Source organism: Podarcis bocagei (genome assembly GCF_964188305.1).
Source record: "Podarcis bocagei genome assembly, chromosome: 3".
NCBI lineage: Eukaryota > Metazoa > Chordata > Lepidosauria > Squamata > Lacertidae > Podarcis > Podarcis bocagei.
In genome coordinates, this window is record NC_138127.1 from 102,331,263 (window position 1) to 102,354,622 (window position 23,360).

The 23,360-nt window shown below is 45.7% G+C and overlaps 1 protein-coding gene across 3 annotated transcripts in view; it reads left to right on the forward strand.

The window, feature by feature from the left end:
* Positions 1 to 3,479: 3,479 nt before the first annotated feature.
* Positions 3,480 to 23,360, forward strand: part of REL (REL proto-oncogene, NF-kB subunit) — a 64,892-nt gene continuing 45,011 nt past the window's right edge. For 2 of the 3 annotated variants that reach the window (XR_014006501.1, XM_081188617.1), the window contains exons 1-3: positions 3,481 to 3,684; positions 16,987 to 17,129; positions 19,915 to 20,063. Coding sequence is in view for 2 of the 3 variants with exons in the window: in XM_081188617.1 (XP_081044743.1) it covers positions 3,678 to 3,684; positions 16,987 to 17,129; positions 19,915 to 20,063 (299 nt within the window). In the remaining variant the exon portion in view is untranslated. Of the gene's footprint in view, positions 3,685 to 16,986; positions 17,130 to 19,914; positions 20,064 to 23,360 lie in introns of all 3 variants that reach the window. The other variant, XM_081188618.1, reaches the window with a different exon arrangement.

A 23,360-nucleotide genomic window follows, 5' to 3' on the forward strand; every position in this document is an offset into this window, starting at 1 on the left:
TCGTGACCCCATGGACCAGAGCACACCAGGCATTTCTGTCTTCCACTGCCTCCCGCAGTTTGGTCAGGCTCATGCTGGTAGCTTCGAGAACACTGTCCAACCATTTCGTCTTCTGTCGTCCCCTTCTCCTTGTGCCCTCCATCTTTCCCAACATCAGGGTCTTTCCCAGGGAGTCTTCTCTTCTCATGAGGTGACCAAAGTATTGGAGTCTCAGCTTTAGGATCTGTCCTTCCAGTGAGCACTCGGGGCTGATTTCCTTCAGAATGGAGAGGTTTGATCTTCTTGCAGTCCATGGGACTCTCAAGAGTCTCCTCCAGCACCATAATTCAAAAGCATCAATTCTTCGGTGATCAGCCTTCTTTATGGTCCAGCTACTCAATCCCATGATGGAAGCCAAGAGGACCACTGTGACATGGGCTTCTTTGGCACTGCATCTTGTGCAATGCCAAATCTTTTCTTGCTCTTGCCTTTCAGCTGCATATCTCTAAAGAGCAAAGCCACAGGCTGTGGTTTCTTGTTACTTGCGGGATTAAAACAAGCAAAAAGAAAGAAAGAAAGGGGTGTGTGTGTGTGATAATGTCAACCCAAGAATGGACTTGCATGTCCCTCTTCTAACTATTATCTCACTGAGTCACCTTTGACAGCTTCTTCTTCTTTTAAAAAAGGTCACTGTCACACTTCAAAGAACTGAGGGTTTTGAGGCAAAGTGAGAGCTAGAGGCTGCTAGCTCTTTCATTGGCTCCCTGCTCCTGGGCCTTTTAACAGCATCTTGATCCTCAGACAATAGCAGGAGATGTTGCATCACCTCCAGATTTCTGCAGATCAAGCTGCAATTCTCAAAGGCATATAAGCACAATGCCAGGATTAGTTTCTTGCCAGAATCAGTTCCCCCACCCCTCAGTTGCTAGCTGTCTCAAGATAATAACCATTCAGTCATGGATTAACCAGGAGCAAGGTTCCACTCCCCCCAATGTCTACAGAGGTCATTCACCAGGGCAACCAGGGGCGACTCAGTTCCATGGCCAGGCTTGGACCCAGACTGGAATTGTTATAAGAAGAAAACTGCTCCTTTTCCCTTATGGGGTACTCAAGAGCCCATATAGAGTCCTTTTGTAGGTTCTCTGTCGGTAGGAGAAAATAACAGAGACCAACCCCAACCAGAGAATATTGAGAAGCAAAGCAGCTAGTAAGCCTGATCTTTATTAACTGTTGCAACAGGGTGTTCCCCCACACGCAGGAGAGACAAGGTGGACCCAAAGTCATGCGCACATGCCCTTATATAGACATTTTAAATTGCCCATCCTGGAGTACAAGACCACCCCCCAGAAACATCATACATGCATCACAGAAGGGGTGTAGCCCAAGACACCCCCCCAGATACAGCATATCTACGTCACAGAAAGGGTGGTCTACAACAGAAATCTGAGTGCGTTGTTTATCTCCTGTCTGGCAAGTTACCCGATTGCATTATCTGGGTTGTTTGGCCACTCTTTGGTTATTATAACTACTTAATTCCGGAATCCAGGTCACAGGCTCACACCCTGTTCATATCTTGAATGTGCCCTTAAGACAGGGTTTGTGAGGACAGGATTTGTGAGGAAAGAGACAATGGGGAGATTTCCCACTTTACCTTCGAGAGAAATATTGGAGGTCCATTTGTTCTGTGGGGTTTCAGACATGTGGTTTATATATACAGTTATGAAAATTTATTTTATATATATATGACCTTAAAATTCTTGTAACAGAATGAATGTAAATAATCTGTGTCTTCCTAGAATGCCTACAGCTGCCCCACCATGGTCTTTTCCACCACCTTCCTTTAAAATGGAGGTAAGGTAAGATAAAAGTAAAGGACCCCTGGACGGTTAAGTCCACTCAAAGGTGACTATGGGGTTGTGGCACTCATCTTGCTTTCAGGCCAAGGGAGCTGGCGTTTGTCCACAGAGAGCTTTCTGGCTCATGTGGCCAGCATGACTAAACCACTTCTGGCGCAACAGAAACCAGAGTGCACGAAAACGCTGTTTACCTTCCCGCCGCAGTGGTACCTATTTATCTACTTGAGCTGGCATGCTTTTGAACTGCTAGGTTGGCAGGAGCTGGGACCGAGCAACGGGAGCTCACCCCGTCACGGGGATTCGAACCGCCAACCTTCTGATCGGCAAGCCCAAGAGGCTGAGTGGTTTAGACAACAGCACCACTTGCGTCCCACTAAATGGGGGTATTGGCAACTGGCTGTTGTATTCTAAAGGGTCCAGAACCAACCAGTTGGCTCCCTGTCTGCAAGATTTGATAAGCCGGAAGGGACGGGCTTGTCCTCTGATTGCATAAGGTGAAAATGATCCCACAAACCACCTTGGTAACTGCGCTGGGTTGCCTCCAACTGGAGCTGCAACAAGGGTAGAGGCAAGATCACTCCAAAATGTCTCCCTCTGGGAATCAGTAACCTCCCGGCCATCCAAAATAACTCTGCCGTCCAGCTACTGAAGGATGCAATGCAAGCTGCAAAATGTGCTCTTCTGCTGCTGTTGCGATTTATTGGTGCTACTATTTTAATTGGTATTTTTTAATCATTTGAATGTGGTCAAATGCAATATGCGAGCTGCCCTGGGAGGAGAAATTCTGGAGGGTGGGATAAATGAATATAAATTCTCAGTCAGTTTTATTTCACATAGCCAAAGGCTGCCGCAATGTATACAGAATCATTCAACAATTAAAAGAAAATATACAGGATTGATACAAAAAAACTTAAAACATTTATAAAAGCTACAAAAGTACCTTAATATACAAGTTAAGGCATTAAACAATAAAATTTACAAGCTAAAATTATCACATGGCCACTAATATATTTAAAAAATAATGTTAATTAATACAATGTACAATTATATTTGGAGTTTGGTGATAAGTATATAGCTTGATGTAGATAGGGTCAAATAAATTCATCTCCTTTACAGTTGGTGAATAATTAATGAATAAAACCACAATTAAATAAAATAGCTACCCCTGTCTTTTTCCTGGCTCAACTGCCCCCCCCCCCCATAAGCACAAATGGATTTCTGTCCCGACTGGGTGGGGGGGAAAAGGTTGCTCTTGTCAGAATATTTGGACTATATGATATGTATTTGTATAATTTGGAATACTTAATGTGATTTGATTGGATTGTTAAAATGGAAAATTTAATAAAAATTATTTTTTAAAAAAGGGGGGGAAAGGGTTGCTCTCATATTAAGCATTCATGATGACACCAGAGTTTTAGCATATTTGCTTAAAAGCTGATTTGGGGGGGGGGAGGATCACAAAGGGGGCGCTCCCCTAACTTGACATTCAGAAAAGAAAGGTTATGGGCTGGGCTGTGGGGTTCTGACCTCACCGGCACGCCAAGTGAGAAGGCAGCAAGGAGGTGTTGAGGTTTCTGGGCTGTCTAAAGCGCTTTTGGAGAAGGAGGCGGGCAAGTACGTCACCTCGGGGCCAGCCTCTGCTCGTCATCACTCGGGGGAAATTCCCAGCCCTGCGCGGGGTAGGGGGGTGGAGGGATAGTAGTAGCAGCTGGAGTCCGGCGAGAGCAGCCCAGACCAGAAACAGAAAGATCGGAAGGCACTAGCTGCAGCCTGCGAGACGGACAGCTTTGCAAAAAGCAATCCCCGGTCGGGCAGACAGCGCCAGCGGGAGGAAGCAGCGCCATGGCTGGTAAGTGATCTGAAGGAAATCAGCCCTGGAAGTGATCTTTTTGGCGCATCTCCGCGGGGCAGGAGCCCAAATTTTGCGCGCAGAATGTCCCGGCTGGGAAAGACCTCCCTCCCTCCCTCTCTCTCTCTCTCTCTCTCTCTCTCTCTCTCTCTCTCTCTCTCTCTCTCTTTCTTTCTCGCTCTCTCTCTCTGCCAGAGACCTGAGCTGGAGTAATAATGAAAATAAATTCTAAGAAGGTGGTATGACTCAGAACTTTTTTTTTTTTTTTGCATGTTAGCAGACACACGCGCAAACACACTTTCCCCACCTCAGTCTAAGAGAGAGAGAGAGAAAGAAAGAAGCACAGCTCTTTGGAGGGCGATAATCCAGTCTGTGAGATGCAGCGGTTCATGTTGCCACATCACAGAACTGCACAGCTGGAAGGGGCCACAAGGCTCACCTTGTGCAAGCTCCTGCCCTGCAGGAATCTTTGGCCTGATGGTGGGACTCGAACCCACGACCGTGAGGTTAGGAGTCTCCTGCCCTATTGACTGAGATGTTTGGCTTGCTCTGTGGAAGAACACAAGAGCCAGAGGCAAAGCTATAATAATAATAATAATAATAATAATAATAATAATAATAATAATAATAATAATTCATCTGTAGATTTCAGGGTGGTTCACAGCATTAAGCACCTGTAGCTTCTCTTGATCTGGAGATGAAGTGGTTGGAGACGAAATTTGGCTTGTGGCATCTTCTCACAGCCTTAAAAATGGTGCCACCGTCTCTTGTGGCTGTTTGCCGTGGCGGTTGGGCTCTACCTCAAAAGTCGAGGCAGTATTTATCTGAATACCAGTAGCTGAGAACTGCAAGTGCTGTTGGGCCCTAGAGTATTCTTTCAGGCTTCCCACAGGAATCTGTCTGGCTACTGTGAGAAGAACAGGAGGCTGAATGGACCAGTGGCCTGATCCAGGAGGCTGTTGTGAAGGTTTTCCTTAAGGCAGGGATGTGTCAACTCCAGCCCTCCAGGCTCCTTGCTGTTGCAGCATTTAGGCAACGCTTTAGATACCTGGAAGTGGTTTGCATGCATTATTTTCGTAATCCTTACCTGTAAGGCGGGTCAGACTCAGCACATCACAGCCTCATTGCAGGTAAGGGGTTTGTGCGGACAGGCCACCTCCTGAACTGAAGCAGGGATTTTAAGTGTAGAATAAGTTCTTTTTGCCGCTGTGCTGTAACAGCCAGCTCTGAGACGTGTGTGGCCACCAGCTCCCTCAAGTGCAACCCCCACTGAATGACAACTATAACTATAACAATGAAAAGGTAAAGGGACCCCTGACCATTAGGTTCAGTCGTGACCGACTCTGGGGTTGTGGCGCTCTTCTCGCTTTACTGGCCGAGGGAGCCGGTGTACAGCTTCCAGGTCATATGGCCAACATGACTAAGCCGCTTCTGGCGAACCAGAGCAGCGCATGGAAACACCGTTTACCTTCCCGCCGGAGTGGTACCTATTTATCTACTTGCACTTTGACGTCCTTTTGAACTGCTAGGTTGGCAGGAGCAGGGACTGAGCAACAGGAGCTCATCCCATTGTGGGGATTCGAACCGCCGACCTTCTGATCGGCAAGTCCTAGGCTCTGTGGTTTAACCCACAGTACCACCTGCATCCCTAACAATGAATTAATGGGGCATACATTATTTTAAAAGGGATGGACGCTGATAACCCCATGAGAGATGCTTTGCTGGTAGTTTTGTTGCTGTAGTTTTTGCTGCTTGTCAACTCGTACAACAAATGTTCTTTAGAACCTTGTCCGTGTGCAACAGCAAGCCTTCGGAGCATGTTGTATTCCACCCACTTTAAAATATATTTTCTCCCTCCTATGTTGAGACAGTCTCCCCAGGCAGTGCTGGCTTTCTGTGGTTACTGCCTGACTTCAGCTATTGCTGTGCTAAATCTCTTCTTCCCATCACTTGGCTTTTACTTAATGACATGTATTTACACACCACAGGGGAAAAAGGGATCAACTAGGATTTCCCCTCACTGTGGTGTGTGGAGAGGCACATTTACTTACATTCAATTGCCACTAACTTCAAGGGAATTTACTTCCGTATATACATACTTGGAAAGGCAGCCTTTACGTGTCCGTGTGGTTGATTTAAACAACAACAACAACACAGTTTGAAATAATTCAGTCCAAGCCACAACTTTGCCCGTGTAATGTATTCATTCCTAATTTTTATTATTTTGAATGCAAAAGAGAAAATATGAAGAGAGTGAGGTTAGAAAATATAAAGCCATAATTGGCCAAGCAGGCTGAGGTTCATAGCAGGATAAGTCAGTAATTGTCAAGCCAACAACAGATCAATCAGCACTGAAACCTTAATACTTCCTCAACTGCATTCCAAGTAAAGCTCTCCTCTTGACCTTCTGCCTAAATACCATTCCTAAGATTGAGGACATACATTTCCTAGAAACAAAGCTGCGGTTCCCCCGGAGCCATTTGGGAAAGTTGTGGACTTTAAATGTCTTATACTACCATACATAGTAAGGACACCAAATGAAAAGTATTGATAAGCCAACAATTGATGAGCTGGGAGGGCTTCCCTTCTCTGTAACTGGCACAATAACAACAACAACAACAACAACTCATCTCAAGTCTTTGGGAATGAGGATACAAACAGCCTGCTTATGAACCTTTGGGAAAATATGCTTTCTGACTTTTAGAGAAACTCATGAAGTTATGAGGCATCACAGTTCACGTCACCAGACTCTGTCTGGGTAGGATTCACTCATTTGACTTGGTATTCGTCACACAGACCAGATGTCTTGTGGCAAATGCTAGATGATAACGATCAAGAGGGGGGGAAACCCCCATAATTTTTAATTTAATTTCGCAAGAAATTTGTGCACATCTGATGTTCTACAGTGTGTGCAGGAGATAAACGCTGTCTCTCCCTTCCTCCGGTTTTTAAATTATAAATCTTTATTATATACCTTTAGGTGCCAAGCGACAGCGTCCCTTGTTGGCTGATTGGCATCTGATGCCATTTTAAATGTGTTGGGGACAGGAGATTATTGGGTTTTCCTTGTTTTCGTATCTCTCCCATACTCTCATTAGTGATTTCCTGATTATATGGTTGTAAAAACTTCTATGAACCTTTCCTTTCGCGTACCATAAGTATGCGTGACCCCCAAATCCGTTATCATGTCCTTCTAGTTCTAATGCCTCTTGCTTATCCAATCTCATCCAGTCCCTGATCCATACCAAACAAGCAGATTCATAATACAATTTAAGGTCTGGGAGGGCAAACCTGCCTCTATCTTTTACATCTGTAAGTATTTTATGTTTTATCCTTGGCCTTTTGCCCCATGTTTTTTGTTTTTATTATGTATTTAATTTTTTTAATGGTAGTTTTGTGTTGTGAACTGCAGAGCAGTATACAAATTTAGTAAATAAATAAACCCCGTGAATGGCTTCCAGCTTGGATAGAAGCAAAACAACTTGATGACTGCCACCAATTCATGAAAACCAAGTCAGAACATAACAGGGTGTCCTTTCTCTGCTAACACTGTCCAGTCCAGTTGCCTTATGTGGGAGATTTGCCTCCTGCCAGTCCACTTGCCTGCTGTGAGAGAAATAAGGAAGGCAGTGGTTTAATGCAGTAGGAGAGGATTTGGAGAGGGTGTCGTCCCCGCCAGCCTCACCCTGCCTGCCACTTGATGCAACAGCTCTGAACAAAAAAAGGTGAGGGAACCAGTGTCACAGAGGAAGAGGCGAAACACCTTGGAGGAAGTAACTGAGCCTCATGAAGGAAGTAGCTGAGTCTCAGAGCGGCGGAGGACGGCTGCTTTAACTTTATGGTTTTGTTTTGGTTATGCATCAGTGTATTATTCCCCCCGCCTTACAGGAAGGGTGTGGCTCTGCTCTCAAGCCCTGCGGAATGACTGAGGTAAAAAGTGAGTTCAGGATTTAGTTTGAAGCAAGGCTTTTGTTTTTTGGGTCCCGTCCCCCCCCCCAAAAAATTTGGAGACTCAGCCCTTGGTAGATGTGAGCAGAGGGCTTGGCCCCCGCCGTTGAGCAATCCCAGCCGTCTCTTCCACTTTGGGGAATATAAGAAAGGTTTAGCGTTTAGGCGTCAGAGTTGATTACTTCCAAGTAGTTTTAAGCCCTGTCCAGGTTTCCTGGAGTTTCAGACCTTGAGAATCTAAGGGGAAGAAGTTTGAGAGATGACGGGTGATGCCTAGCAAATTAGGAGAGGAGCTTAGTGAAGGGTGTTTTTAAAAAAATATATTATTATTATTATCTGTTATTTATTTCCAGTATTTATAGACCATTTTCACCACAGACAGTCACTAAGCAGTTTACAAAACAATCAACGAAACAATTTATCAGTCAAATAATATGGTGTTTAAAACAAGGAAAAACAACAACACACAGGTAAAAACATAAGTTCCAGAAATATATTTAGCTATATTCATAAGGATGAAACCTAGTTGTGGAGGCATTAGGATGGCAACTGGTGGGCCAGGGAGTTTAGCATAAGGCAATCTTATGAAGCCAATATCTTACCCACAGTATTAGGATCAATATGCCTACGAATTCCAGTTCCTGGGGACGATAAACAGAAGGGTGGTGTGCTTTATGTCCTGTTTGTGGGTGTTGCCATCTGGTTGGGGAAGAAAATAATAGAATTATGGAGTTGGAAGGGACCCTGAGGAACATCTAGTCCAACTCCCAGCAGTGCAGGAGACTGTGGCTGTCCCATACTGGGATCGAACCTGCAACCTTGGCGCTAACAGCTCTGTGACCAACTGAGCTGTGTTGGACTAGGTGGGCCTTTGGTTCAATCCAGCAGGGTGCTTCTTATGCTCTTATGCTTTTAAGATAATCCTCAGTCTTAGCCCCTCATCCTGATATTTTGCTCCATCCTTAAAAGCAGCCTGCAAGGCTAACATGTGGTCTAACCCCTGAGACCTGGGACACCCTTCCTGAGCCACAGCGCCTCTCATTTTTCAATGATGAAAACGATTTAAAAGTGCTTTTGTCTTGCCTCTTCTGTCCGTAAGATGCAGCAGGTTATCGCACACAGGCTCACAACGAGCAAAGCGCATTAAATGCATCGTGCAAACTGCAACACCAAAGGGCCATGCACTCTTATATCCACAGCCTTCATTAGCAGCATGTCAGCTGTTTGCCCTGAGAATTACAGTGGTACCTCGGGTTACATACGCTTCAGGTTACAGACTCTGCTAACCCAGAAATTGTGCTTCAGGTTAAGAACTTTGCTTCAGGATAAGAACAGAAATCGGGCTCCGGCGGTGCAGCGGCAGCAGGAGGCCCCATTAGCTAAAGTGGTGCTTCAGGTTAAGAACAGTTTCAGGTTAAGTACAGACCTCCAGAAAGAATTAAGTACTTAACCTGAGGTACCACTGTAGTGCTTGAATGAGTGTATTAATAGCACTGCTTCCTTCTTTCAGACAGGAATAAGGTTACTGCACTTCGTAGCTGTGTTTTGTTCTGTTTCTAAAGGGTTGTCCCCAGCTTCTGGGGGAAAAACGACACTCCATATTCACCAGGATTGTATCCACCCCTCTTTCTAAAGTTCGCTAGGAAAAACAAGGACAGTTTTCTGAAACAGAGATGCACTGCTTTTACCTCTTGGCATTAAAAAATATCTAGCCTTTCAGCCTAACCCTTGTCACAAACTACAATGCTAACTTCCTCACATGTTGTGGGTGGGGGTTAGAACTCAAGCCTGCTGCGCATCACCGCCGTCACTCCGATGAGCAAAACGCCTCGAATTATGACAGGGCCAGGTTGTTAGTTGTGGTGGGAGTACTTTTAAATCGCCCTAACCTCTGGGTAGGAGGTGTGGAATTGCTCAGAGAGACACGTTGCCTCATATCTTGTAAGAGTTGTTGTAAACATGCAAAGTTCTTTGCACATCAGATATACCGCATGCAAATGAATGTCACATGCTGCACACGTTTTGGGGGCGGGAAGGAGATCCTCATTCCACTGTTATTTTCTTCACTGCTCCATTTAGAAATTTCACACAGTAACACTAGACTTGCAGTTCAGGTTGCTGGCTGCCACCAAGTACCGTTGTGGGAGTGGGATATGTGGGAGTGGTGGAAATATACAATAGTGGACTATTGCTTTCAAGGCGCTTCTGTTCAGATTTGTTATTGATGAAATTTTGCTAGGGGGCCTGTGCAAAATGCCACCAAATCTATCTATCTATCTATCTATCTATCTATCTATCTATCTATCTATCTACCTATCTATCTACCTATCTATCTACCTATCTATCTACCTATCATCTATCTATATCATCTATCTATCATCTATCTATCTATCCCCCCCCCCCTCTCTCTCTCTCTCTCTCTCTCTCTCTCTCTCTCTCGTATCATACTGATTCACTGAGGAACTTGGGTCCCTTTGACTATGACTATGTGCAGTATTTGCCCCCAATTATGTCTATTATTATTGAGAGCCAGTGTGGTGTAGTGGTTAAAAGCGGTGGACTCGTAATCTGGGGAGCCGGGTTTGCGTCTCCGCTCCTCCACATGCAGCTGCTGGGTGACCTTGGGCCAGTCACACTTCTCTGAAGTCTCTCAGCCCCACTCACCTCACAGAGTGCTTGTTGTGGGAGAGGAAGGGAAAGGAGAATGTTAGCCGCTTTGAGACTCCTTAGGGTAGTGATAAAGCGGGATATCAAATCCAAAACTCTTCAAACTCTTATTCTTCTCTGCCAGCAATACAAAATCTCAGCCTCCAGTTGGGAGAGACTCCCTGTCTGAACCCCTGGAGAGCTGTTGCTAACCAGTGTAGACAATACTGGCCTAGAAGGATCAGTGATCTCTCTGAGCTTCTTATGAGTTTCTTTTGATACCTCCACCTGGATCTTTGGAACCTAGTTATCATCACTCAGTTCCTGAGCTCCCCATGTACAACAGTTTCCCCAGAAACTCCAGGACTGATATGCAGATGTGACTACTAGAGAATAAGCCACATTTCAACTATGCTATGCTACATGGGGGGACGCGGGTGGTGCTGTGGTCTAAACCACAGAGCCTAGGACTTGCCGATCAGAAGGTCAGCAGTTCAAATCCCCGCTCTGGCGGGGAAGCTAAACGGCGTTTCTGTGTGCTGCTCTGGTGCGGACAAACGCCATCTCCCTCGGTCTATAGAGCGAGATGAGCGAGCAACCCCAGAGTCGTCCGTGACTGGACCTAACGGGTACCTTTACCTTTTATTCTACATGGACACTGAGAGGGTTAAAAAGGGTCTGTTAATATTGCTCACCAACAGATGCAATAGGAAAGGAGGAATGGGGAGAGGAGAGCACAGCAAGCCTTAGAGCAGTTGCACCATCTCTTCCCAACAGGTGTTGCCAGGCTGGTCTCCCCTTTGGCTTGATGGTCTTCCTAGGAGCTGGAGGGTGCAGCCTCTCAGCAGCCCTTGGTCTCCTGGCCAGAGGCGGAGGCCAGAGTATTCTTCCCATAATCTCTGCAGACAATCTCCAGAGCAACTAGCAGCTAGAGCAGAGGGTGCTTCATGGCCATAGCTGTCAACTTTTCCCTTTCTTCCGAGGAATCCTATTCGGAATAAGGGAATTTCCCTTAGAAAAAGGGGAATGTTGACAGCTATGTTCATGGCAGGGAGGAAGGGAATCAAGCTCCCTGCAGTTGCTCCTGCTCTGGCCAAAAATGGGACTAGTCTGGGCTCCATCATGTTTTGCCATCATGTCCTTCCTAGGAGGCAAAAGGGTGGGGACTCCATTAAATAAGATATTGTAAAATTGAGAGGGGGGGTTGGCCATTGGCCTCTTCCTTCTCTTTTCGGAAGCTCTCCCTTCTTGCCTGTCCTGCCTCTTAAGAAGGTAAGAAGCGATCGGGCCAAAGACCTTGTTCTTGTGGTAGGCAACCAGACATGCACGAGAAGCCTGAGTGCAACACTGATCTCCCCACAGCTGGTATTCAGAGGCCTACTGCCTTCCAACAATCCTCTTCTGTAGGACCTAAGTGTGGAGATGCATTGACAGCAAGGCTAGCTTGCAACACTCCCCGTTTTACACCTGCCACTCTCTGTTCAACCTCGTTCCTAGAGCAGGGTTTCCCAAACTTGGGTCTCCAGCTGTTTTAGGACTACAGCTTCCACCATTCTGCTAGCCAGGGATAAAGGAACTCCAGCAGGCAGCCCAGGGGCAGACAGAGGTCAAAAAGCAGAGCCAGATCTTAAGAACCAAATCAGTTCAGTCTAGCCAATGGCAGCCTGTGTTGCCTGTCCAGCCCCCAGCTTCCTCAACAGTAGGTTGGTTTAGCCAGTCACAGCCAGAAGCTGTGTCGTCGCCACCACACCGTTAAACCCCTTGCTGCATTACAGGATAGATTGTAAATGACTCCACTCAAGTGTAAACATTGCTGCCTCAGGGGCACTGCTGTCCTTTTCTGCATCTCTTCATTGTGCTGAGCACCACCACTCTCTCCATAGCATAGCTGTCAACCGTCCCTTATTTGGCGGGAAAGTCCCTTATGCCAGCGCTGTGTCCCGCTGCTGTCCCTTATTGATGATGTCCCTTAAATTTCCAGGTTTCAAAGGAAGCAGCCCCTCTCCCTCCCTCCCTGCCGGCCAGGGAGGAGGGAGGCTCCAACTGTGTTGCTTGGCTGCGTTGCTCACCCAATAAGGGGTCTAAGAACAACTGGGGGGTGGAGCTTGTTTGCCTTGTGCCGATCAAATTGGCCGTGTTGCCTGGGAACTCGCCTTTGCTCAGCGCTTTCCAGCGGAGAGGTGACGGTGGTTTTCCTTGCTGCATCCCCTTTGCAGGAACCACTGCTTGAGGCTTTGTTTGGCTGCTGGCTGGGCTTTCTGCCTTTGGCTCAGAGGGGCTCAGAAGTTGAACATACCTGTGCTTGGAAAATCCCTTATTTTGGCTGCTGATCCCTTATTTTCGAGGCTGCTGGTCCCTTATTTTCAAATCTGTAAGTTGACAGCTATGCTCCATAGCTGAATGGTAGAACACCTGCTTTGCATGCAGAAGGTCTCAGGTTCAATCCCCAGCATCTCCAGGTAGGACTCCATGGTAGGCCCACCATCAGACATCCTGGAGAACTGCTGCCAGTCAGTGTAGACAATACTGAGCGATTCAGTTGTCTAGATACCATGGGAGGCTGCCTTAAATGTCAGACTGTTGTCTTTCTAGCTCAATGTTGTCTATTCAGCATCTCTCCAGGATCTCAGGCATCACCTTTCCCATCACCTTTGCGCCTGGTCCTTTGAGCTGGAAATGCCAGGGATCAAACCTGTGACCTTCTGAGTACAGATACATGAGCTCTGCCGCTGAGCTACAGCCTTTGCCGTACAAATTTGTTTGCCTGAAGCTGCTCATTGTTTCTGCTGATGTTTTGGTACTTTGAGCTGTTGCTTTGACCTTGTTTTTCCATTTCCTCATCATGGTCTGGAAAGCCAGTAACAGTTGGAGGTACAATTCAGCGCCTTAGGACATTTTTATTTTTTGAAGATTGATGTATTTATATACATGATTTCTATCCTGTCCTTCACAGGACGCGGGTGGCGCTGTGGGTTAAACCACAGAGCCTAGGACTTGCCGATCAGAAGGTTGGCAGTTCGAATCCCCGCGACGGGGTGAGCTCCCGTTGCTCCGTCTCTGCTCCTGCCAACCTACCAGTTCGAAAGCACCTCAAAGTGCAAGTAGATAAATAGGTACCACTCCAGCGGGAAGGTAAACGGCGTTTCCGTGCGCTGCTCTGGTTCGCCAGAAGCGGCTTAGTCATGCTGGCCACATGACCCGGAAGCTGTACGCCGGCTCCCTCCCTCAATAAAGTGAGATGAGCGCCGCAACCCCAGAGTCTGCCATGACTGGACCTAATGGTCAGGGGTTTCTTTACCTTTTTATCCTGTCCTTCATCTCTAAGAAGGATACTAATTCCCCGCCCCTCTTAAACCCCTTCCCAAATATCCAATCCAATCGAAATCTTTATTACGGTCATAGACCAGCATAGTTCCCAAATATCTACACATTAAATAAGTATCTCAGTTTAAGCGCCTTACAATAAAACCTCTAAAAAACAAAAAAATGCTAATGAACACATTTTGGGGAAAATGTCACATTTATTTATTCAAAGGTTGATTTTTGCATGTAGAAACTTTAGCATCAAAATGCGTATCTTCAAGTAACTTTGGTTTAGAATCTGTGCCTCAGAGGACTTGCATAAAGGTTGATTGCATAAAGGTTCATTTCGGTATTCCTGGCACTAATTAGCAGTCAGTTACAAAGGAACTCCAAAAATGTAACCAAACCTGTATTGAACTAGTTCCGGGTGCATGTATAATCTGCTTATTCAAGTAAAGAGCTACCAGATTTCAAGATTTGTGGAAGAGTGACAATTGAATGTGTGATTTAGAGCGCTATTAAGATGTGTATCTCCAACTGCAGACAATATATTTTAAGCTGGTTAGCGGCCTGTTATGGGAGGGTGTCCCCCCCCCCCTTTTCAAACAATAGGGGAAGTTTCTAACTTCCTAGTAAAGCCATATGTTTCTAGCTAATTGCCCCTTTGTAATGGTTACATTGATAAAGAAGGGGAAGTTTCCAAAATACTCTGAAGTAAAGCTGTCTTTGCTTCAGACATGTGAATTCCAAGCGTTCAGCACTAGGGTTGTGCAATAGAAAAAAGCCATGTTAAAAAGCTTCTCCATTTTTCATTGATCCAGTATTAAGTTCTGTTCTCCACATAGTTTGTGATTTTCTTTTTTCCTCTGAAACTTGGTGGGAAGTTCTCCCAATTTACATATACAGTATGTGTGAGGTTTCGCCTGATTTTCACGTTTCTGCAAATCAACTTCCCCAGATAGAATGTGTTTCTGTATGCTATTTTCACCAATATATGCCTGTCGGTTGATGATCACCTTGCCCTACCATGGTGCATTTTGTGTACACCTTCCTTGGTTGGGGGATTGCAGTGCCAAACACGAAAAAATGCAAATGTTGTTCATTTTGCAGAGCAGTTTGAAAGCACATCAAAGTGCAAGTAGATAAATAGGTACCACTCCGGCGGGAAGGTAAAGGGCGTTTCCGTGCGCTGCTCTGGTTTCTCCAGAAGTGGCTTAGTCATGCTGGCCACATGACCCGGAAGCTGTACGCCGGCTCCCTCAGCCAATAAAGCGAGATGAGCACCACAACCCCAGAGTCGGCCACGACTGGACCTAATGGTCAGGGGTCCCTTACTGTTTCAGAAAATGTGAATTAGATAGGTTTGCCTATTCAAATAGAATCTACTCCAGCCCTTAAAACTTCTGCCCCTCCCTGATGGGTTGCTTTCCTAGATCTGCAGCTTAAGTGGTGTAGTACAGTACCTTATCACTGGATTCTGCTGAAATGTATAAATTTGGCACTAACAGGCTGCATGCGTGGGGATCTGCTAGTTGTTCTGTTGGTGACCGTGTCCTGAAGAACCTGGGGAAAGCACAGATTTCTTTTTTCAAAGTAAATATGAATTTGAACATAGAATTATAGAGTAGGAAGGGGTCAAACCCTTGCGATGCAGGAATCTTTTGCCCAGCGTGAGACTCAAACCCACAACCCTGAAATTAAGAGTCTCAATCTTTACCAACTGAGCTATTCCTTTGGACTGTGTCTTTGAACACTGAGTTATGCTTTCGCACATAATACACACTGTTGATGATATTAATTTCCAACCACAGATCAAGTGGTTGGAAAGAAGCTGCTTCTTGACTTAGTGAAGTGCAGGTGATGTCATCATCAGGATAAGAAACCAAATAACTTTCTCTCCCACCTTCTCTCTCTCTCTCTCTCTCTCTCTCTCTCTCTCTCTCTCTCTCTCTCTCCCTGCCTCTTGATTTTAGGCCAAAAAGACAGAGTTTTTAAGCAGCAATGCAGCAGCTGGATGAGACAATTTTATTAACGATTTTGATTTGCTTGTATCAGGTCTGTGGCTGTGTAATAAAAGCTGATTTTTGAATTTCATTAATCCAGCTAGCCTCAATCAAGCCACTCCTTCCTAATGATGGGACTGGTTTTTGGTTTTAGCATATATATTTTTAAAGAAGACTGGTTTTCCCTCAAGCAGAACCACATAAAATTAATCCATGATATGATAAACGCACATGATAATAATAATCTGACAAATAAAGTTGCATATTCAAAAGATGAGCAGAAATATGTGTGTGACACACTGTGGTTTAAAGCATTAAACACACACACACACACAACCCAATATTTAGATGAAAAGGCTTCCAGTGGCTTACATAAGATCAGTAAAAACAAGGCAATCCCTGTCTTCAAGTTTACAATTTAAAAGACACAGCATAAAATGAAAAAGGGATGAGGAGAGAAGAGGAAAACAAGCAAACTTAGCTACCGATTGTTAATTTTTCATAGCTGCTCTGATATTGAATAGCTAGCACAATAAACAGCTCAGAAAGAGAAGGAGCTGGTTTCTCAGTAGGGCCAATGGACACAGAGTGTTTCCCATCGTTTCTGCTTCAGAAGAGACAAGGCACACTTTCCCATAAATATTTCTGACATGCGCTTGTACTTTGCTTCACAAATCCACTTTCAGGCTACACATCGATATGACACGTGAGGCTGCTGGAAACAGCAATCCGTTCGGAGAACAATGACTCGCAGATACTCTTAACTAGCATAGCTGCCCTTAGCAAAAACAACAACACAGAGAAATATTTATCAGGTGCTCCCAAATCATCCTTATTTAAACCATAGTTCCAAAGTTGAGAGAAGCACCTGTTCAGTCTTAATTAATCCTATCAGTCCCGATTTCTAAGATCAGAGGAGTTTTGTGGCTTATCCGCAACTAAGCGAAGGGCTGTGATAATTGTGGCAGAGTACTGAAGTTTCCAGGTTCAACACCTTGGCATCTCCAAGTAGGACTGTGAGAGGACCCCTTCCTGAAGCCCTGGGGTGCTTCTGCAAGTCAGTGTGAACAACACTGCGCTATAGGGACCAGTGGCTTTACCCAGTATAAAGCAAAAGGACACGTTTTTCTCTGTATTGGGTCCCTGGCTATTGTTGGACTACAACTCCCATCATCCCTAGCTAGTGGGACCAATGGTCAGGGATGGTGGGAATTGTAGTCTGAGGACCCAAGTTTGAGAAACAGGTATAAATTGGTGTATGAAAATGCATATTGCAGAATTTGCAACGGGAGAGAGACCCGATTCCTACATCCCCTGTTGGTAAACTTTTCTGCCTGCTGTAAGGGAATACTTTACCTTTTGTAAAAAATAAAACATTGCACTGTTTTCTTTCTTTCCAAAGATGGTCATGAACCATACATTGAAATATGTGAGCAGCCTAGACAGAGAGGGATGCGTTTCCGGTACAAATGTGAGGGGAGATCAGCAGGAAGCATTCCGGGAGAACACAGCAGCGATATGAATCGGACTTTCCCGGCAATACAGGTATTCCTCTTTGTTATTGTGTTTTTGTCTTTCCCTTCTTTTAAAAAGGAACCAGAGTTGTTTTGCCCAAGAGGCAAATGCTTATTGTTTCATTTACTTACTTATTTACTTATTACATATTTTGCTTAATTGTAAAACAAACAAAGAAAGAAACAACCCTCAAATTGTTTTACAAAAGAGATAACACAATAAAATTGGGGGGGGCCTGCAACAACACTTTAAAACATAAAAAAGTTAAACTACTAAAACAGATTAAAATTACCTCAACTTCCTAAGCATCTGAGTAGGCTTGTCTAAACAAGAATATTTTAGCAGGAGCTGAAAATATTGCAACGAAGGGGCTTTCCTGATATCAACAGACGAAGATCCCAAAGTGTAGGAATCGGTGATGCCACACTATATGATCGAATGCTTACAAATGCAGAATGGATATTACGTGGCACCTGCCAGTTCTGCCAATCAAAGTGGTCGAGTGAGCACATGGGAGTAAGGCAATCCCACAGGCTCTAAAGGCCATGAACAGCCAAATTATATGCATGTCTACTTGGAAGTAAGGGCCATTGAATTCAGTAAGTAAATAGAACAGACATAGGCAAACTTGGCCCTCCAGATATTTTGGGACTACAACTCCCATCATCCCTGACTACTGGTCCTGATAGCTAGGGATGATGGGAGTTGTAGTCCCAAAACAGGGCCGAGTTTGCCTGTGCCTGAAGTAGAATAATAGAATCATGGAATTATTGAGTTGGATGGAACTCCGAGGGTCCAACACCCTACAATGCAGGAATTTTAACTAGATCATACATGACAGGTGACCATCCAACCTCTGCTTAAAAAACCTCCAGGGGAGTCCACAGCCTCCTGAAGAAGTCTGCTCCACTGTCAAACAGCTGTTAGGTATAGCACTGCAGGAGAAAGACCCTTCCAGACCACCTGCTTATTGAACCTTCATTCTGATTTGTTTCTGGGGAGGTTAGATGATGCTGTCTCAAAGCAAGTGCTATCTCAACTTCCCAGCGCATTTTTCTGTCACTTTCGTTATCTTAAGATCTTTAGGGGGGAAGCCGGCTTCTTGACACAGCGCCTCCTAATCAACTATACTCGGGCACTCTGAAGTCACCGGTATGTGATTGGTAGTGCTCCAAGTTGATCTCTAGGACACAGGTGGACAAGCTCAGGCCAGGGGGCCGAAGGCAGCCCTCCATGCTGCTCCATCTGGCCCCCAGGACTCTCACTTGGCCATTCCTCCTCCCTGGACAAATGCTCTCTCCCCAGGCCACATCCTTCATGCTCCATTAGTGTTTTTGCCTGGCTGGAATGTGTCCTTGAACTCTGGTCTTGCTTGCCTAAATAGAAGCTCGAAAAAGGTTCTGAAGATGTTTGTGGAAGATACTCTACTGTACAAATACAAAATTCACATTCATTTCTCCACTCACTGTTGCCTCTGGCTTTTAGCCAGAAGGCTGGTGGTTCGAGCCCATCCAGAGATGGCTGTGGGCAGGATTTCTACACTGCAAAGGGGGGGGGGGACTAGATGACCCTTGGGGTCCCTTCCAACTCTGCTTCTATTTGTCCTGCATTTAAGATGGCCAAACTGCAGGACTGCAGCAGGCAGGAAAGCGAGAGCTTAAAAGCGGACCTAGCAGAAATGGCAGCTCTCCTGTTTGTTGGAAGAAAATACATGTAATATTTAACCACATATTCAGTGACACCTGTAGCTTGGCCTCTTCAATTGCTTGTGTACTGCTGTTCATTTGTTCATATGTTTTAGCTGTTTATAAGATGCTTGCCCCAAGCAGTGATGATAATAATAATAATAATAATAATAATAATAATAATAATAATAATAATACCCCGCCCAGAGCCCGGCTGAGGGTGGCTAACACCTGTAAAATTACAGTAAAAACATAATAGGGGTGGGAACCAATTTAAAATACAGGTTAAAATGCAGCCTCATTTTAAAAGTAGCCCATAGATCAAAACCATAAGGGGAGGGAAACATAAGGGTCAGACTGAGTCCAAACCAAAGGCCAGGCGGAACAGCTCTGTCTTGCAGGCCCTGCAAAAAGATGCCAAGTCCCGCAGGGCCCTAGTCTCTTGTGACAGAGCATTCCACCAAGTCGGGGCCAGTCCTGAAAAGGCCCTGGCCCTAGTTGAGACCAATCTAACCACCTTGCGACTTTGGACCTCCAGAATGTTGTCATTTGTGGACCTTAAGGTCCTCCGCGGGGCATACCAGGAGAGGCGGTCCAGTAGGTATGTGGGTCCTAGGCCACATAGGGCTTTAAAGGTCAAAACCAGATGAAACAATAAATACAAATGACTAATTAGAATTTTTTAAAAAAGTCATAGCAAGAAGACTAGCTACCAGGTTTGACAATCCCTTTTGAATCCCATAAGAGTGTGGTGATGATAACACCAAGGTTGCAGGTTCGATCCCTGTATGGGGCAGCTGCATATTCCTGCATTCAAGGGGGTTGGACTAGATGATTCTCAGGATCCCTTCCGACTCTGCAGTTTTATGGTTCTATTATAGTTCCTTGGGAAGAAAATATTTCAGGGGCCACAGTTGTGAAGGCCCCGCTTCCAGGGTTTACTTGTTGCCGTGTCAGCGTTTCCTTGCTGCCTGAGATTGTGAAGGTTAAAACCAGCATATTGAAATAGAAACTGGAGACGGTTCTTTTAATCAGGGCAGCTGGTTACGCCTTGAACGTGACAATTCCTCTCCACGTCTGACAAAAGGCACAAGGGTGATGGGCTCTCCCTCTCTCTCTTTCCTTTGCAGGTGTTCAACTACTTCGGGAAAATAAAAATCAGAATAACGTTGGTGACCAAGAACGAGCCATACAGACCTCACCCCCATCGGCTGGTTGGAAAAGACTGCGAAAATGGTTTCTATGAAGCTGAATTTGGGCCGGAGCGCAGAGTTCTGATGTAAGTAGTGGCTGTTGTTAGGTGTGGCCAAAGGCAGAACTAATGTATGAAGGTCCTTGCGGGATCAAAGACCCATCGGGTCCAACATCCTCTTCTTGGAGAGGTTACCAGACAGAATGGTTAATATAGAAAGGGGGTTCTTTGTGAGCTCTCCAGACATGCTTCAAGAGCTCCTTCTCAACTTGAACCATCAGAAGAACATGGCAGCAAGATAAATGCTGGCTCCGACCTTATAGTCCTATCCAGAGCCATAGCTCAGTGGTAGAGTGTTTGCCTTGCAAGCAGGAAGGTCCCCGGTTCAAACCCCGGTATCTCCAGGTAGGAAAGCGGGTGACCTTTGAAGTTTAAAGATTGTTGCAGAATAAGCTCTTGTGAACAGAAGCCTGCTCCCATCAGTCTGCTGCTTCCCTGAAAGTTCATACACATTCTTCAAAGGGGGATTCCAGTGCAACGTTCCCAACCTAAAACTTATTAGCATCTTTGATTTGATACCTTTAGAGCAAGGGTAGGCAAACTAAGGCCTGGGGGATGGATCCGGCCCAATCGCCTTCTAAATCTGGCCCGTGGACGATCCGGGAATCAGCGTGTTTTTCATGAGTAGAATGTGTGCTTTTATTTAAAATGCATCTCTGGGTTATTTGTGGGGCATAGGAATTCGTTCATATATAGTCTGGCCCCCCACAAGGTCTGAGGGAGAGTGGACCAGCCCCCTGCTGAAAAAGTTTGCTGACCCCTGCTTTAGAGCTTAATCGAGACTGGGGACTTCTTACTCACTGCAGGGGCTAAAGTTACCCAGCAGAGTCTTGTCAGTGCTACTTACTGCTGTTGTAAATGGCCACAGTATGTATCTTGTATACATAAGAAGAGCTCTGCAGGATTAGACCAATGACCCATCTAGTCCACCATCCTGTTCTCTTTGTCAGGAGTTCAGCCTACACTCGAGTAGGACCCTGGTAGAGACACATGCCCAACTGGCATGTTCTCTCCCTCCTGGTCGATCGTTCAGGAGCTTCAAAAGCTTTCTTCAGCCCGAACATCACAGTGACCGATGCTAACAGACACCGGCACACTTAGGGATCTGCAGAGTCTGCGCAGTTGCGTAACAGAACTCAGCATTTTGGCTAATCTACTTTATTTACATATAAACACACATGGAGCACTGCAACATGGCTCCCTCTCTCTCTAGCATCAGACAGCAAAGAGGAAAAAAACAAAGGACAATAGTCCCACTTCATGGAACACAGTAACAAAAACATCCTGTCTCCATCACTTCCCACTCTGTGGAGTCAAAACATATACCGTCATGTGATAGACAACAATCCCATGACTGCAATCATGGAGCAGGAATTCTAACACTCTCAGCGGCTGCGGGGAACCCACAAGCCAGACCCCTGAGCAGCTCCTTCCTTGTGATTTTGGAGGCATGCTGCCCCATCAGAGGTACAACATAGCCATCATGACTAGTAGCCATGGATAACTCCATTCTCTATGAATTTGGCTAGTCATCTTTTATAGCCATCCAAGTTGGTGGCCATTCCCTGCCTCTTGGGATAGCATTTTTCCATACTATAGCTATGCACTGTGCAGTGGCGTAGCGTAGGGGGTGCAGGGGGGGCCGGCCGCACCGGGCGCAACATCTGGGGGTTAGGGGGCACAAATCCACGGGTTAGGGGGCGCAAATTACTTGCCTTGCCCCGGGTGCTGACAACCCACGCTACGCCACTGGCACTGTGTGAAGGAAGCACTCAGCGTCCTGTTTCATCTAACATTTAGCCCTTGGGTTCTAATGTTTTGAGAGAGCCCCATCCACTTTCTCTACACTGTGCATAATTCCATATACCTCAAGGTCTTGTTTGTGGTCATCACCACCATTACTGTATTTTCCCTCTCCGCCTCCCTTTATGTTTGCCGGTGTTGAATTGCATTTTTGCCATTTTACTGCCTATTCAGCCAGTTTGGAGAGATGATAGAATCGTAGAGTTGGAAGGGTCCCTGGGGATAATCTAGTCCAACCCCCTGCAATGCAGCTGTTCCGTGTGGGGATCGAACCTGCAACCTTGGTATTATCAGCACCACGCTCAAAACAACTGAGCGAGCCAGAAGATGCATTTGAGCTTTGCTTAGCAGTGACAGCAACTTGTACTGGTTGCCTTTCATAGTTTCTAGCTCTCTGGATCACATACACACTCAGGGCTTGTGTCTGAACACCCTTTCTTTTTTCCTCCGGAGCTCTCCCCACAAAGACCTGCTCTTTAAAGCTCAATCGGAGCAAAGTTCCATCAGTGGAAATCCCGAACTGACATTTGCTCTGATTCAGCTTTAAAGAGCCAGGGGAAAGCTCAAAGCAAAACAACAACAACACTCAGACACAGAGCGTTAAAGCGCAAGTTCTCTCACATACAGTACCTGTGCATGGATATATCAGCAAGGTAGAAATGCTTCACGCATCTGATGAAATGGGCCCCCATCTAGGTAGGTAAAGGACCCCTGGATGGTTAAGTCCAGTCAAAGGTGACTATGGGGTTGTGGCGCTCATAACGCTTTCAGGCCGAGGGAGCCGGCGTTTGTCCACAGACAGCCTTCTAGGTCATGTGGCCAGCATAACTAAATTGCTTCTGGTGCAACGGGACACCGTGAGGGAAGCCAGAGCACACAGAAACGCCGTTTACCTTCCCGCCACAGTGGTACCTATTTATCTACTTGCACTGGCATGCTTTCAAACTGCTAGGTTGGCAGGAGCTGGGACAGAGCAACAGGAGCTCATTCCGTCATGGGGATTCGAACCGCTGACCTTCATGGGGATTTGAACCGCTGATTGGCAAGCCCAAGAGGCTCTGTGGTTTAGACCACAGTGCCACCTGTGTCCCTTGTGCCTCGATAAGGCAGCAAATGATAAACACACTTACTAAAGAGAAATCCCCATTGAGCACAGCATTGCAAGTAAACAGGCATAGGCTCATTCTGCATATCAGTTAGGATTTAAAGTGCTACAAGAGCCCCTCTGTTGTTTTCATTCTCCTGCTAGAGCAGTCATTCCGAAAAGCATAAGCCACGCTACATTCAAGTTTTTGTTTAGTGTTCATCTCACCAGGCATATAATGGGGTCAGGAAGACCCAGGGATAGGGAGATACTGGCTGGTTAGCATGAGATGCCTCTTTTGCAATTTGCTCTGATTTCTGATATTGCACAGTATTATCTGGCTTTCAACTTCCTATTTTGCGTCCTCCCAGGGGTGGGGTGATGTCATGGGTTTTCCATGTGGGAAAGAATCAGGTTTCTGGAGGTAGGTGGGGAGA